The sequence below is a fragment of the Quercus suber genome, unplaced genomic scaffold (genome assembly GCF_002906115.3).
Source record: "Quercus suber isolate HL8 unplaced genomic scaffold, Cork oak 2.0 scaffold_79, whole genome shotgun sequence".
Taxonomy (NCBI): domain Eukaryota; kingdom Viridiplantae; phylum Streptophyta; class Magnoliopsida; order Fagales; family Fagaceae; genus Quercus; species Quercus suber.
The window spans coordinates 84,992-103,092 of NW_027069544.1; the positions used below are offsets into that span (position 1 = coordinate 84,992).

At 38.2% G+C, this 18,101-nt stretch overlaps 1 protein-coding gene across 1 annotated transcript; it reads left to right on the forward strand.

The window, feature by feature from the left end:
- The first annotated feature begins 7,256 nt into the window (after positions 1-7,256).
- On the forward strand, positions 7,257-7,721 carry LOC136067606 (uncharacterized). The gene has a single exon (XM_065773733.1). It carries the CDS (start codon positions 7,257-7,259, stop codon positions 7,719-7,721), a length of 465 nt encoding a protein of 154 aa, XP_065629805.1.
- Positions 7,722-18,101: the final 10,380 nt, after the last annotated feature.

Here is an 18,101-nt window from a genome sequence, read left to right on the forward strand (position 1 = left end):
CGAGTTTTGTTTAAAAATTTAGTGACTTTCCTATCAGCAAAAATCTTCTTTACCTCTCTTATTATCGAGCTCCCCACTACTGGCCAAAAGTTTTGGAAGAAGCTTGCATGAAGACCATTTGGCCCTAGGGCCTTAAAAGGTTTCAAAGACCACAAGGCAGCTTTAATCTCATCATCAGTTGTACCTCCACTGATATTATCCTTTCTTCCTCAGAGACCCTTGGTTGCTATTGGGAAATAATGAGATTTGATCTAGAAGCACAAAACAGCGACGTCAAATAAATCCCATCAAATCCTCTTCTAATGAAATCTTTAATATCATTTTCTTCTTAAATCCATTCCCCCACAACATTTTTAATTGCTATAATCTGATTTCTTTTCCTTCTGACCTGAATCGAAACATGATAAAAGGTCGTGTTATGATCTCCCTGGATCATCCAATTCACCTGGGATTTCAAAGCCCAAAGCTTCTCCTCCTGATTAAGCACTACATCAAGCTCCCTTAGAAGCTCATTTTCCAAATTAAAGAGAAAGTTGGAAGGTTTATTAGCAACTGCCCTTTGCCATTAGATTCTTCTTTCTAGCAAATATGTTCCTAAAATGGTCATTGTTCCAAGCAGTAGCTTTTCTAGAGAAAATCTCTATGGCATCCACTAATCTATTGCTGCTTCCCCATGCCTGAGAAACAATATTTGGAAAGGTAGAATCCAAAAGCTAGAAGGTCTGAAACCTAAAAGGCCGCTTCTTATCAGTATTTGTCGTTGGCTACAACTCCATTAGGACAGGGCAGTGGTCCGAGTGACATCTAGTAAGGTGGGTAACTCTTGCCTTAGGATACATCAAACACCAACTAGGATTCACAAAAAAAATCTATCTATTCTTTCCTATATCAGAGCTTGGACTTCCCTTTTATTTGTCTAAGTGAACCGAGGACCCGAGAACCCAATATCTATCATATTACACTTATCCAGGCACTCCTTGAATAATAAGGATCTATTAACACTCACAGCTCTCCCCCCAAACTTATTATCCTCTAATAGAGGTTCATTAAAATCGTCTGCTATGATCCAGGGCATATTGTGGAGCTCTGCAACTCTCATAAGATTATTCCATAAAACATGCCTTTCAGCATTTTTAGGACTAGCATACACAGTAGAAAATAACCATGTTGTGCTAGAAAATCGTACCTTGACCACAACATGAATTTCTTGCTTTGTGTTGGGTAGCAGGGATGTGTCAACCTTGTCAGAATTCTATAGCACCCAAAGCCCTCCTGCATATCCAATAGTGTCGGTGTGAATTACTCCATCGAAAGGAAGCCTATTAGTTATCTCCCTTGCTCTTTCTCCCCCAACTTGGGTTTCCATCACAACAAGGATTGCTGGATTATGATTTTGAACCAGCTTTCTGACACGACTTTGAAAAGAGGGCTTTAGAGCACCCTTACAATTCCAAATGATGAATTTTTTTTTTTTTTTTTGATAAACCTAAATGATGATATTCACGAGGAAGTTATGATTTGGAGTTGGACATTCATCAAAAGGTGACATCGACTTTGCCTCCTACCTCAAATTCCATCCGGACCACTTGAGCACCTCCCTCGTCTGCCCCTCTCTAGGATACAATGTCAAACTGTGTCGAAGGACTCCCATTTCCATTTCCTAAGACAAAACATGGAGATTGAAGGTCACTGTCAGTTGGAAGACTTGTACTAGCTTCATGGTCAGCTTGTTTCCCATGATGGAAGTGGATATTAGCTGTCTCTCTAACATTCTCCGCTCCGAGAGGCACTCCATTGGGTTCACATTACACAGCACGGGCATTTGGGAAATCTAAGGCAGACTTTCCCAAACTAACTTGTGTTCCTCCTCCAGCTATAGACACCCCATTTTACAACTTGCATTTAACCAATATTAAGGGCAAAATAGTAATGTTTCACCAAGGGCATGATCGTAATTTCAACATTTAGATCTTTCTATTTATGATATAAAACAAATCTTAATGCTCTAATGATCACAATGGTATGTCATGGGCCTTGATCGGACCACTTGATCAAAAGTTATCATACAAACAAATTTCAATGATCGTGGCTCTCCTACACGATGGGCTTGATCAAGTCCTATTTTAAACTCTTAATTTTGATTGGTTCCAACAAGAATTAATTTAAAATTAATTAAGTGTGAATTTTGATTGGATTTCATTTCATTTTATTATTTTTTAAGAAATAATAAAAAATGTTTTCCTTTATGGCATCTTATCTGCTCTTTTGAAAAAAAATTTGGATAAAGAAAAGATATGATCCATGAAAAATTTCAAAAATAGTAGAAAATGCTAAAAAACATTACTATTTTCAGCAACAACTTGCATCGCATTTTTGGCCTAGAAAACATTGAAATGTGGTTTTCTCTATTTCTAGAAAAGTTGTAGAGAATTGAATTTATTTTTAAAAAACACCAATCTCGAATCAATTAGAATTTTGAGCAGAAAGTTAGAGCCAAAATACAAAACAGGTGCAGAAGATAACACAAATTCAGCATCATCTTTAACTTTCTTTCAAAATTTCAAACGGGGATCAACACCAAATCCGTTCCAGCTTATCTAAACAGGTTTATCTCTTCCCTTAGCTTCAGAAGAAAGCTAATAACTTAGCTTTAAAGCTAAGCCATCCATTCCCCTATAAATAGAGAAGACCTCTTCCATTTTCGGCACCCCATTCCCTTTGGAAAGTTAGTGAGAAAGAATAAAAGAAAAGCAGTTGTGCAACCATTGTTCTTACTTTGGTTGTAGTTTAGTACTTCGTTGCCTCAAATTGCTAAATTGCTTTCATTCACATTCTTTAAATTTCTGCACTAGTTTATTATTCCTTATATTTCTTGCTCTCTCTGCAGTCTTTCATAAAATATTAAGATTCATTATAGTTTGCCTCAAATTGCTAAATTGCTTTCATTCATGTTCTCATAAAATATATGTAGATTTTGATTAAGCTTTCTTTTCATTACTTGGTTTCTTTCTATTTAATCTTGTTTATATAATGTATCATATTAATAAACTATATGTACTGTCCCATGTATATAAACTATATGTATTGCATTGACTTGAGTTTATGATCTCATATATATTTTTTATATTCGGCCTTTAGTTTGATATTCATGCTTAAATGTTGAGTTTGCTTAAACTTTTGGTTTGTTATCCTATGCCTAAGTTTCATTTTCCTCCAACATGCTTAAACTCTTGTTTGCTATCACATGCTTGATTTTCATTTTCTTCTAACTTGTTTAAACTTTTGTTTTCTGTCACATACTTGATTTTTATTTTCTTCTAACATGCTTAAACTTTTGTTTTCTGTCACATGCTTGATTTTATTTTTCCTCCAACATGCTTGGATTTTTGTTTTCCATCACATGCTAAATTCTTGAATTCCTTTTGCATGCTAGATCTTTGATCTTTACTCTATATGTTGAAATTGTTCTCATAACACATGTTGATTTTTAACAAATGTACATACTGAATTGGTTTCTTGTAATACAATACATTTTCACATGAAATTAATGTAATAACATTCCCTAATCCTTTGACACATGACATTCGAATTTTCTATGTATGGCATACAGCCATGGGCCCATTTATCTTGGGCCAAGCCAAAATAGGACCATAAATATTGTTAGGCCTAGGCCTAGTGTCATGACCGGCTCACTATTCATAAGCTCGGCATGTGAATGCCACCCCCGTGTAGAATGGTCGATAGGTATCCATATGATGGGCAAAAATGCCTCGGTAGCTCGGGAGTGCCATGGGGAATTGCGCTGCCCAGCAATCTTTTGGAGGCTGGTGCCAGTTCCAACATCCTTGACACCATTCCCAATGAAGCATATTCCTTGTCAGAATAATCAATTTGGGCCCCACCCACATGAGCGGAATCAGAGATAATCATGATTTCCCCACTAACCTTAAGTTATAAATAAGAGAAAGCAAGGAGCTAATGGGTTTGGATACTGGAGAAAGGAAGAAGAGAGAGAGAGAACACATATGTAGCTTAAGAGAGCTTAAGGAGGGAAAGAGGGAGGCTAGGCTATGTGAGGCAATTCTTTCTTAAAGATTAGTTGGGAGCTACCCAAAGTAGGAAACCCATTACCCACTATATAAGTAAATTGTGAGCCCAAACCTAGGTTCGGTCTAATAAGGAAAATTGGGTACGTACAATTGGTGCTGTCTTTGGGAATCTCCTAAGTAGTCGTAGTTTTGCCGAGGTTCAAGTGAGGAAGATGTTTGAGAGGCATTAAGCGAGTTATGCTGCTAGCGGCTTTGGAGGGTCTTCTCAGGGCTCTAGTTGGCGAGAAAGGAGGCACAAGAGAGATGAAGACCGAAGATACGAACGGGAAGGAAAACATTTTGGTCCCAGACGTACTGATCAATGTCGGGTGCTTCTGAACACAAGCATCGTGATAGGAGGGATTAAGAGCTGGAACGCTTACGTAGAATGGTGAGGGTTTTGGAGTTAGAAGTACGAGGTAGGTGCCAACGAAGAAACCGTGAAGAGCATGCTAAAGGGTTAGCAAGTGTAGGGGGTAGTCATGGAGAAGCATTCCGTCAGTTTGGCTCCCATCGGTCTAGGGATTGGTCTTGGGAATACGTAGACAGAGACTCGGTTTCCCTTGAGGGGTGGAGACCCTGGAATGCCACTTTAGATGTTATGAGCCGGGCATTGTGCAAAACTGCTCGATCACCATTCTTGAAAGAGATCAAACAAGCACCTATGCCGAGCAGATTTACCAGACCCCCATTTGTTTCTTATGATGGGAAGACAGACCTCGTAGAACATGTAAGCCATTATATCCAGATGATGTCTCTGCATAACCATAATGACGTGTTGATGTGTAGGGTGTTTCCTTCTAGTCTTGAGCCCACTGCTCTGAGGTGGTTCAACTAGTTGAGGAAGGGCTCAATCAATAGTTTTGGAGAGTTGATTCAAGAGTTCAGAGTTCGGTTTATGACTTGTAGCTGAGTGCCATAGCCCGTGGATGCATTGTTGTCTACGAAGATGGGAGTTGGGGAAACCCATTGAAGTTATGCTAGCAGGCATTGGGAGTTGTACAACGAGATTGGTGAGGGTAATGAAAAGGTTGCAGCAAGCACATTTCAGTTGGGATTGCTCGAGGATTCTGAATTACGAGAGTCACTAACGAAGAGGCCTCTTAAGGATATGAGGCAACTAATGAGGTGTATCGAGGAGTATAAGAGGTTAGAGGATGATTAGCAGTAGAGCAAAGGGAAGGCATCGGTCACGATGCAGTATTCAAAAGAGTCCCAGTAAGAGGGTTTCCAGCTGAGACCCAAGAGGGATTTGAGGTTCCAAGAACCCAATGCTTGGGCATAGGAAGTCAACGTGACATTTAAGGAGCTCGTACACAAAATTCTGGACAGAATAAAGAACGAGCCATACTTTCGGTGGCCGAGCAAGATGGGGAGTGACCCATAAAGGAGAAATCAGAATTTATATTGCACTTATCATCGGGACAAAGGACAAACCACTGAGTAATGTAGGGTTCTGAAAGATCACTTGGAGCAATTGGTGAGGTCGGGGCATCTAAAGGAGTGTGTTTTGGAACCTAGGGGTTAAGAGACCGGGCAAATTGTGAGACCTTGGGGGAACCCTTTCCCACCCCCGTTGGGAGTAATATAAATCACACATTCTACTTTAAGGGATAATTTAGTGACCCAAAGAAAGGGAGTACTGACCGTGGTGCCAGCAAAAAGTTGTTAAGAACTACCATCACGGAAGAGGATGAAATATGCTCGGGAACCCATCGCTTTCAATGATGAAGATTTGGAAGGAACGACTCAGCCTTATGATGATGCGTTGGTGGTTATGGCCCGGATAAATGGCTTCACAGTGAAGAAGGTATTGGTGGACCAAGGAAGTGGAGCCGAAGTAATCTATCCTGACTTGTTTAAGGGGCTGGGTCTGAAGAATGAAGATTTATCTAAGTATGATACTTTAGTGGGATTCGATGGTCGAATGGTGGTCCATGAAGGGCAGATTTCACTACTTGTAAATATGGAAGGGAAAGAGGTGATGGTGACTTTCATAGTGGTTAGTTCATTTTCCCCGTATACGGCCATTCTCGGTAGGCCGTGGATTCATGCCATGGGAGTAGTCCCGTCCACATTGCATGTTAAAGTCAAGTTCCACATCGAGCACGGTATTGCAATGGTGAGGGGTAGGGGTGTGCATGAGTTGGGTTGGGCCAGGTTGAGGGGATTTTTTGACCCAACCCACCATGGTGGGTAAAAAAAAATTCAACCCAACCCAACCCATTACATAAGTCCAACCCAACCCAACCCAACCCATATGGGTCGGGTTGGGTCGGGTTGAACCCATGGACTGGGCAAATTGTGAGACCTTGGGGGAACCCTTTCCCACCCCCGTTGGGAGTAATATAAATCATACATGCTACTTTAAGGGATAATTTAGTGACCCGAAGAAAGGGAGTACTGACCGTGGTGCAAGCGAAAAGTTGTCAAGAACAACCATCGGGGAAGAGGATGAAATATGCTCGGGAACCCATCGCTTTCAATGATGAAGATTTGGAAGGAATGACTCAGCCTTATGATGATGCGTTGGTGGTTATGGCCCGGATAAACGGCTTCACAGTGAAGAGGGTATTGGTGGACCAAGGAAGTGGAGCCGAAGTAATGTATCCTGACTTGTTTAAGGGGCTGGGTCTGAAGAACAAAGATTTATCTAATTATGATACACCTCTAGTGGGATTCGATGGTTGAATGGTGGTCTGTGAAGGGCAGATTTCACTCCTTGTAAATATGGAAGGGAAGGAGGTGATGGTGACTTTCATAGTGGTTAGTTCATTTTCCCCGTATACGACCATTCTCGGTAGGCCGTGGATTCATGCCATGGGAGTAGTCCCGTCCACATTGCATGTTAAAGTCAAGTTCCACATCGAGCACGATATTGCAATGGTGAGGGGTAGGGGTGTGCATGGGTCGGGTTGGGTCGGGGATTTTTTGACCCAACCCACTATGGTGGGTAAAAAAAAATTCAACTCAACCCAACCCACATGGGTCGGGTTGAACCCATGGACTGGGCAAATTGTGAGACCTTGGGGGAACCCTTTCCCACTCCTGTTGGGAGTAATATAAATCATACATTCTACTTTAAGGGATAATTTATTGACCCGAAGAAAGGGAGTACTGACCGTGGTGCCAGCGAAAAGTTGTCAAGAACAACCATCGGGGAAGAGGATGAAATATGCTCGGGAACCCATCGCTTTCAATGATGAAGATTTGGAAGGAATGACTCAGCCTTATGATGATGCGTTGGTGGTTATGGCCCGGATAAACGGCTTCACAGTGAAGAGGGTATTGGTGGACCAAGGAAGTGGAGCCGAAGTAATGTATCCTGACTTGTTTAAGGGGCTGGGTCTAAAGAACGAAGATTTATCTAAGTATGATACACCTCTAGTGGGATTCGATGGTCGAATGGTGGTCCATGAAGGGCAGATTTCACTCCTTGTAAATATGGAAGGGAAGGAGGTGATGGTGACTTTCATAGTGGTTAGTTCATTTTCCCCGTATACGACCATTCTCGGTAGGCCGTGGATTCATGCCATGGGAGTAGTCCCGTCCACATTGCATGTTAAAGTAAAATTCCACACCGAGCACGGTATTGCAATGGTGAGGGGTAGGGGTGTGCATGGGTCGGGTTGAGTCGGGTTGAGGGGATTTTTTGACCTAACCCACCATGGTGGGTCAAAAAAAATTCAACCCAACCCAACCCATCACATAAATCCAACCCAACCCTTACCCAACCCACATGGGTCGGGTTGAACCCATGGATTTGACAAATTATTATTATTATTATTATTAAATTTATTAAATATATTATTATTAGTATATATTATGTATTATTTATATGTAATATTATATATAAGCACTTATAGTATAACACATTAAATTCAACATGTAAATTGATTGACATATTGGATGATATGATATGATTGTTGGCCACCATAGTCTAGAAGACCGGTTTCACCGGGCAAGGTGGGTGCCTAACACCTTCCCACCTTGTAACATAGCCTCCGAACTTAGATCAAGGGTTAGTAAATCAAATTCTTGTCCATGTAATTTTCAATTTCTAGATTGTAACTAGGAAACAAAGCCATGTACTTTATCTTAGATTGTATCTAGGACCAAAGCCATGTAATTTCCTATGTTCAATGTAAATTTAATTTCAAATTAATAAAATGAGGAATTTTTCAATTATGGTTTTCTTATTTTTCCAATAATTAAATAAGTGGCGACTCCATTGTAAAACCCCTAAATCTAAAGGGGAAAATATAACTAGTCGAACCTCCATTTTGAGAGGCAATAACACGACTCCACCCATTCACGTGGGTTTGGCCAAATGGGCCGGGGGCGCGGTCTCTCACAGCAGCAACAAAATATAAATTTCACTCTTAAAATTCGTATCTCACTACTTATTCTAAAACTATAGCTAATCTAGTACTCAATTGCTTTATCAAGTACTCCAAAATCAATACCTAGTAAACAATTCTAATGAGCCGAATATGTAAAGTTCTATGTTATTTAATTCTCCCAGTACAAGGTGGCTTCCAAATAACAATGCTTGTAGATCATATTAACCCAAAATAAATATATAGCATCCATAAAATCTCTAACCGTAAGACTTAGTATTCTATAGCATGTATTGGCAAAAATTTAGGAACTCGAAACCATGTTATAGATTACCAGGTTCAATAAGTCAGCACCACTAGTAATTAAGCTGTGTAAATGCAAAATAACAAATCCCTTAATATCTAAGTGCACATAGACCATTTAAACACCACCCTAGGACATCTACAAGTGATTAACCTATATAGGATGTGATGCTACTCCATGTACATATATGAGGATCTGTTTCACAATCAAATAAAATAATGAAAGTCTAAAATACACTTCCATAATAACTTCTATTCCTAAGCAACTGTTATTATAATTCTAATATTTTTAAGCAGCCCAGAGGCGAAGGTTCCTTCATCAAATATGTGTCCAACGATATCAATAAGGCTTTGCATAAAATAGATGCTTACCTCAATACAACAAATTTGCTGGCTGCCCCTAGTAGTGCCATGGTCTTCTATCCCTTCAATTTTGAGAAGCCCTAATTCCCTAGTCTTAATCTTTCACGTAGGGAGCCCTAGCTTATTTTTCAGCTTTACACGTTAAAACTGTTTCCACTAGGGCTGAAATTAAAACCTGCTAGAACTTAAATAAGCTTTCAAGACTTTAGTTCCCACTAAAACTCATATTAAGGTTGTTTAGATAGGTTAAAACTCTAAAGAATTCCAATAACACTTAAACTCCTAATCCAAATAGGAAATCTCTTATCCTTTTCCTTAACTAATAAGGAAACTAAAAGCTAAATATGAATAATCCACAAAAATAACTCTCACGTTACATCTTCTTTTATTTATTTTCTTTGTAGTAACCATAATATGAAATAATATCACCTTCAAAATAAATTAAATAATTCATCAATTCCACTCTAGAAGTAATTAAATTCAATTAAAGTGAGGCGGGTGTTACAAGGATGGTTGGAGAGGAACTATATAATGTGAGAGACCTTCCATGAGAGGAGGAGGAAAGAAAAAGGAGAAAAGAAACACTGTAGTAATCAAAGTTGTATTTATAAACAGTTATATTGATTTATACTCTGAATGATCTCCTCGGATAGTGAATCTATTCAATCCAATGAGTCTTATTCTTGCTTGATCATCTTCTAAATCCACACTAGCCATTATTAACTTCATTAAGGCCTAGCTTTTTAACCCAATTCTTCTTTGGGCCATCACCCAATTCTTCTTTGGGCTTGGACCCTAAATTGTGACCCTACAAACCTCATCACTCATCAGCTTTAAAAAAATCCCTACACTCACTCAAATTTCTAATCTCAAATTCTCTCACTCTCTTCACACTCCATGGATAGAATCTCTCTCTTCACTGTCCATGGCCGGATCTCACTGAGCCTTCTTCTCCACCACTCATCGGAGCTCACAAGCAGACCAACAACGAGCAGATCAAGCTTCTTCTCCCTTTATCTTTCTGCAAAAATCTGGTCTGAAGCTTGATATCTCTTTCGACTTTTCCTCAGATCAAGATCTCTCTCTTTCGGTTTTCTCTTTTAGATTTGGCTTTGATCTAGGTTTAGAGAGAGAGATGGGTTGAGATCGGTGGTAGTTGTTGTGCAATGGTGGTTGGTCCCGTGGTGGGTACGGTTGGATCGTTGGATGGGTTTGTTGTTGGCGTGGGTTGTGGTGGCTTGATGGATTGATCGGTGGCAATGGTGGTGATTGGTGGTCTGATCTGTTCATGTGGGTTTCGGATTGCAGTATCGGTGGCTTGATGTGGCTTGATCAATGGGTTTTTGATCTGGGTTTATGGGTTTGATTTGTTGAAGGTTTCGGTTGACGATAGAGATTTTGTATGTATTTTAAGCATCGATTTATTAAATGTGAGTTATTTTAGTGTTTGGTTTGAAAGAAAATCTTGATTTTATGGGGAAAATGTTGATGATTGTTCAAGGAAAATTTATGAGGTTGGTTGGGTTTGTTGTTATTGTGAGCCGAATCAACCGGGTTTGTGCGTGTATGTTTGTTTTATAAGAAAAAAAAATTTGGTTTTGGGTGGAAAGAAAATGTTGTGATGAAAATCTTAGGCATCCACTTGTTAGATGTGAATTTAACAGTGTTTGGTTTGAAAGAAATTTTCTGGGAAAGATGTTGAATACCCAGATATTTTTTGTGTTCTTGAGTTCTTATGATTTAGGTTTATATTTTTTGAGTATTCATTTTCAAATATGAATCTATGTATTTTTATGTTTTTAATTTTGTTTTTATGTTTTTTTAATTTTGTTAAAATTGATAAATTATTATTTTTAAATCAGATGCTGACGTGGCATGTTGATGTGGTTTTATTAGTATTATTTTATTAGCCACGTCAGCATATAACACGCCAACAGTGCATTTCATTTGCCACGTATGCATTTTTTGTCACTGAGTTGACGACAGGGACTAAAATAAGAACGATTTTATGAAATCAGGGACTAACCTAGGAGCAAAATCAGTTTAGGGACCAAATCGAGAAATGACCCAAAATGTAGGGACCAAAAGTGTATTTATGCCTATAAATCATACATGCTACTTCAAGGGGTAATTTAGTGACCCGAAGAAAGGGAGTACTGACCGTGGTGCTAGCGGAAAATTGTCAAGAACAACCTTATTTCAATGATGAAGATTTGGAAGGAACGACTCAGCCTTATGATGATGCGTTGGTGGTTACGGTTTGGATAAATAGCTTCATAATGAAGAGGGTATTGGTGGACCAAGGAAGTGGAGGGTATCGCTAAATCTCCATTACAGGGCTTACCTTCCTTCAAAGCCAACATTGCGTTCCCCTTCAAGTGCTCAACATATATTGATTTTGGTTTTCCATCTTCAGTGGCACTTATTAATCCTGGTTGGGATGCTTTTAGTTGCACTATTCCATTTTTACCCTTCACCGAATTGGACTTTAATGAGTTCTGCATTGACACAAGTCGGGTTGGCACAAATCTTGAGTCATTGAGCTCTTGTTCTCCGCCCTTCCAACTCCTTGCTTGTCCACTCCCTTCATATCAAAGTTACCGTTAAAATTCCTTGTCATGACATTCTTCTGACTAGGTAGGGACCCCCCACTTCTCTGAGTTTTTGTCCCATTTTTCCTACGAGCTACCATTACCTACGAACCATATGTACCTTCATGCACGATCTCTTGACAGTTTCATGCACCTCTCCACTGGGTCCCACATCAGTCCTTGGACTATTAGGATCACAATCCAACCGCCTTGCTGGTTTCCATAGAGCAAGAAGTTTAGCTTGGAGTAAGTTGAATCCCATAGCTCTGCCATACACCTTAACAATGAGAGCTATTGCTCATGGCCTTCGAATTTTTTGTTTAAACTCTTTAAGAACATTTAATAGCAACAAGTCCGTTTTGAAGAGTCTCCACTTCTTCATTTGAATTAGCATCGTCATCCATGATATCCCCAAAACTAAAAGCTTGGGTGAAAGCGCCTGGGATTTCACCCATTAGCTTATCCTTGAAGGATTTGTTATGTTTCCATGGGCCAACAGTATGGCTTGGAGATGAGGGACCTGAGTTTTGGCCTTCACAGAATCCAGTGTGACTCACATCCTTCACTTTTTTCTTGCTACGCGCAAGTTCTTGTTCTTCACAAGAGAGAGAGAGAGAGATTGCGCGGCTTCCAAATTTCTATATTTAATGTTTTTTTGCTTTGAAGTGTACTTTTAGTTAAGTAAATTAGTTAAGTAATGTCATATGGCTGAATCTTAAGAATGAAACCTAATGAATAGCATCTAAGTTCTATACCTAAGTTTTGTCCATTTAAATAAAAGCCACTTTTAAGGAATGAGGCAGCATGTGCATGCATCATCTGATAGGTCACAATATGAATGACCCATTGTGATTAACCCTAATTAATTAATTTAGCCAAGTAATTAATTAATCAATTAATCATGCAATTTTATGGAAGCACAAACAAATCACCAATCAACTAAATAAGCAGCGGAAAATAAATAACACGGTGATTTGTTTACGAACGGGGAAAACCCTAAAGGCAAAAATCCCACCGGGTGATTTTCAGGTCACCACTCCCGAAACTCCACTATTATCAAATCAAGCGGTTACAAGTAAAGGAATCCCAAGTACCTTACCAACCTACAGTTGAACCCTTACCCCAATACCCAATTGGACTTGATCTGTAGCGACAGTCTCCACCTTTGATGCACGGCTCCCAAGTACGTGACTAACCAATGCGCGGATCCAAGTACGCGACTTCAGAACACCAACTGATGAAGAATGGTTGGCTGCAAAGTTCTTCAGATCATCCTTTCTGATGAATAGCAGGAAGATGCTTGGTTACAAAACCCTATGGTGCAAATACACAACAACTTCTTGATGGAAGATGAACTAGGTCAAGAACTTCGTCTGTTGATCACAATTTGCTTAAACAGAGATTGCTCAATGATAATGCAACTTGTGTCACCCAAAACGGCTCTTAAAATAATCACTCTCCACTGGGTCCCACATCAGTCCTTGGACTATTAGGATCACAATCTTCGTGTGGCCTTGCTCCCACGCAATCTGCGACCTCCATCCTTGCCTCCTTAGATAGCGGTTCTTGCGTGGTGATGTAAGAACAGCTCTCCTTCCTATGTCCCATTCTACCACATCCAAAGCATAACTTGTGGATTCCTTCATAGCTTACTGGTTGCTCGAGCTTCCCTATCAAGATAGTGGTAACCAACAGCTTCTCCACATCAATTTGAACACATAATCTTGCAAACCTTCCTCTGGTTTCAGATATAGTGAACATATCAACTCTTAGAACATTTCCAGTCGCTCTTCCAATATGATGAAGCGCTTCTTCATTGTAGTATTCAATGGGTAATTCATTGAGCCTTATCCATACTGCAATGGAGGAAACGTTTGTTGAGGTCGGCTTGAAATTTAGCTCCCATAGCCTAAGTGACAAAAAATGGTCTCCAATAAACTAAGGACCCTTTTTCAGAATTTTTTCAAAATCTTCTTTCAAAGAAAACCTCGTGAGGAAGAACCCATGCCCTAAGTCCACACAATCCAACCGCCCTGCTGGTTTCCACAGAGCAAGAAGTTTAGCTTGGAGTAAGTTGAATCCCATAGCTCTGCCATACACCTTAACAATGAGAGCTCTTGCTCATGGCCTTCGAATTTGTTGTTTAAACTCTTTAAGAAAATTTAACAGCAACAAGTCCCTTTTGAAGAGTCTCCACTTCTTCATCTGAATTAGCATCGTCATCCATGATATCCCCAAAACTAAAAGCTTGGGTGAAAGCACCTGGAATTTCACACATTAGCTTATCCTTGAAGGATATGTTATGTTTCCATGGGCCAACAGTATGGCTTGGAGATGAGGGACCTGAGTTTTGGCCTTCACTGAATCCAGTGTGACTCACATCCTTCACTTTTTTCTTGCTATGCGCAAGTTCTTCTTGTTCTTCACGAGAGAGAGAGAGAGTGCGTGGCTTCCATTTTTCTATATTTAATGTTTTTTTTGCTTTGAAGTGTATTTTTAATTAAGTAAATTAGTTAAGTAATGCCATATGGTTGAATCTTAAGAATGAAATCTAATGAATAGAATCTAAGTACTGTACCTATAAGTTTTGTCCATTTAAATAAAAGCCACTTTTAAGGAATGAGGTAGCATGTGCATGCATCATCCAACTCATAGTTTTTACTAAAATACTAATAATTTTATAAATGCCAAACATTATTGTTACATACAGTGGGCTACACAATTTTTGTTACATTGTGTCTACATTTTTAGGATACATCAAGTTTGTTCACAATCATTGCAATTTGGGTAAACGGTGAAATATGATTGAAAACACAAAGTTATCCACTGAAAGGAAAAGTTTTGGTATTTTTTTTTATTAAAAAAAAAAAAAAATTCCTCCTACCAAGATAGGGGATTTTTAAGAGAGTGTTAGCCGGTTAGGGTAAGTCCGTAGCATATATGTATGGTCCAAGCTCCAGCTATTGAGAGCAAAAAATCGAGAATGTTCTGTACGGCTTGTTTTGTACAGAACAAGCAGTCTCACAGCACATGGGTTTTTAATTATTTATCCTATCCCGTACTATGGACTCCATTTTTCATGAATTTATCACAACTTAGATGTTATTATACAAATCCTCCAAAAAAGAGAAGAAGAAGATGTTATTATACAAATTATAAATTATATATTATGTGATTATCAAAGTGTTTTAAGATGTGAGTTTTAGTTAACTCAACTGGTAATATTTTTTATGGTTGAATAAGATATTTGGGGTTCAATCTCTGCCTACACCAGCAACTGATTGATGTCTTAGTTTGATGACAAAGAGCTATCATTAAGAGCGGACGCTATAAATTGAAACAAAAATCAATAAAAAAGAAGAAGAAGAAGAAGAAGTGTTTAAGATGTCACTACTCTTAATTAAGCCATTTCCTACTGACTACCTTTGATGGAAACATGAGTATTTTTACCCTAGGGATTAGAATTTTGTTAACACTAGTATTTTAATATAGTATTTCTCTTTTATAAATCCCTTGATATATACATATCTCATTAGTTAGCTTAAATTCAAATATGTCATGGTATGTGGGTTCTAGTTAACTCAATTGGTAAAGTTTCTGATAGTTGAATAAGAGATTTGGAGTTCAATCCCTGTTTACACTAAAAACTGATTGGTATCTTGGTCTCTGAAATAAATAAAAAAATGTCATGGTATTACAACATGCACATACATGAAAAATCGCCATGATAAGGTATTCAAAGTATTTCACAACAAGCATTCTCCTTGAAACAGAGATGCACTTGTATACAATATGCACACACACCATGTGAGATACTTTATACACAGCATACGTATACGTAGTGGAATAAAAGAAAGATACCCCTAGCTATGAGTGTTCAAGTGCACTAATTAAAAACTCATTTCTTGATACTAATTTTGAATAAGTCATAATTTTTTTACAATTATTCTTTTTAGACTTAATTTTACAAGTATTAACATATCTTATTGTGATTATTATTATTTTTTGCTAGAATATCTTAGTGTGATTAGTGTGTGAGGCTGACTCATGCAAAAGTAAATACTTCATAAATCACAACTAAACACCATAATAAGTTATGAAAAAATTTGCATTTTAATCATTGCTTGTTAGTTTAATGAAAAATTTTCTACCTTAACTCCTATCTTTGTTTCATCTAATAGAAACATATACTTGGTCAAAAGGTTAGGCCATGGAATATCTTTAGCAAATTTTTTTTTTTTTTGGAGATAATCTTTATCAAAACTTGAGTCTTTTTATTAATTACTTCCAAGAAATTAGTTATTCATAGTTATTTGATATGATTTAAAAAAAAAAAATTGTTAAGCACATAATTATTTAACATTAACATATTTGTTGTTATTTTTTTTTTATACCAAACAAAGGAAGAGTTCATACATGGTTATATAGAGTAGGATTGTACCACCTGTGATACAAAGGCCTGTTAACTGCCTGTTTAGCAAAACACCACACAGCCTTAACTACTACATGAGGTACAAATAAAATATTGCAAAATAAATCATGTTGAGAAAGAAAGTTCAGATCACCTATCCTACTGCTATCCAGCCAATCTGCACTTTTCCTAGATTTGAAAACTTGATGGAGATTAACCCTGTCGGTTAAGAACAAAACGTGCTGGATGCCAAAGTTTTTATCTATGATACTAGCTTCCACCTAGCTTCAAGTAGAGCTTCTATTGCTGTGTTGGCGAGACTGCAATTAACCCCTGAAAACATTTCTGCTCCCTACATATTTACAGCTACAAAAGCGTATGCTCTCCTTTGTGGCTTCTTTCTTCTTGCTTCAACTAATTTGATGATGATCTAATATTGCCCTGCAGCTATGAAATGGGTCTGACTTGGTTGCTCTAAACTCTCTGGTATGATGGAGCTGACCTACATAAGACTTCCTATACCTGCAAGATAGATTTTTGGCTGTTAGTATAACCTCTAAGGGATTTGGGTTAAAGCATTGGTGAAGCACTTTGTTTCTGTGATTCCAAATTAACCACAAAACAATGAACATTGATTGAAGGATGTCCACGCTTTGATCTTCATTATTTAAGGAAGAGATGATATAGTTTTTTAGCCAAATTTGAACAGACACATTGGTGATCTCAAAAGTGTGCAAACCAAGATCTGATCCAAACCAAGAAGCTCTAGAAAAACTGCATAAGAGAAGCAGATGTATAGGAGTCTCTTCATTAGAATTACATAAGGGGCAAGTGTCATCATTACTGATTCCTCTATTATGTAGAGTGGCCATGGTAGATAGGTTGTCATGGAGAAGCTTCTACACAAAATTGATGATCCTTAAGGGAACAAGGGCTTTCCATATTGCAGCCCATCTCTTCCTTTCCTGCTGGGGTTGTGGTGACCCTAAAAGGTCTTTAGTTAACATATTTATTTATCATTTATATTATTAAAGAAATAAAATTAATTATTAGAATAAATCCGATACATGGACCACGTTAAATGATCTCCTCATGGAGATAAAATCTTATCTTAGTACGTACTAGGCCATATGTAATATGGCAAAAGAAAGCATGAGGTGCACGTGGTGATTGAGACCCCAAGAATTAAGAAAGCAGCAATGTCATGCAAGTGCACGTGGGTGGGTGCGACATATATGGAAAATGCATCATAGTTCATAGATTCAGTCGTTCAGACATACGGAAACCTCAGCGACAGAGTGAGGGGGGCATTGTCAGAAACTCAGAGAGAGAGAGAGAGATTGAGACCAGAACCCAAGAAGATCTGAAGTTGCTAAACTAAATCTGTTGCTTTGTTGGGAAAAGAGCACTGTTTCCTTTGTTAATTGGGTCCGGTTGATGTATGGGAAGCTTAAAGTATACATTGGTTTTTTTTTTTTTTTTTTTTTGAAAAATTAAAAAGGTTATCAAAAAATTTAATTACTTTTTCATTTTTCTTTAAAAATTTTTCTAAAATGATTTACTAATGTATACTTTTAAAGCATACTTTAGTAAAACCATTGTTAATTTGATCACAACCCCTTCTCCTTCTCATGGGATCCCCCATCTCTCATCTCAAATCATTTTGTTTTGTTTTTTTTTTTAGGGGGGGACTTCCTTGATAGTCTTTAATGTTTTTGATGTACAACAGATAGCACACGCCTTCTTGAGCAGCAAGGGTGCCGGAGGTCACAACGCAAAATCAAATGGGCATCAGTAGAGGGCATCAAGGCAACAGTGTCGGAATTACATGAAATTTGGCAAGTTAAAGGGAAACAGTATTTTGATCCAGACTCATAATTGTATGAGCATCACCTAAATTTAGGCGAATTTCTTCGTTAAGGCCCTGAAAATAGTGTTTTTGCTATTTATAATAATATTTGTTTTTCCTTAATAACTTTTAGTTTAAAAGTCAGAATAAGGTCCC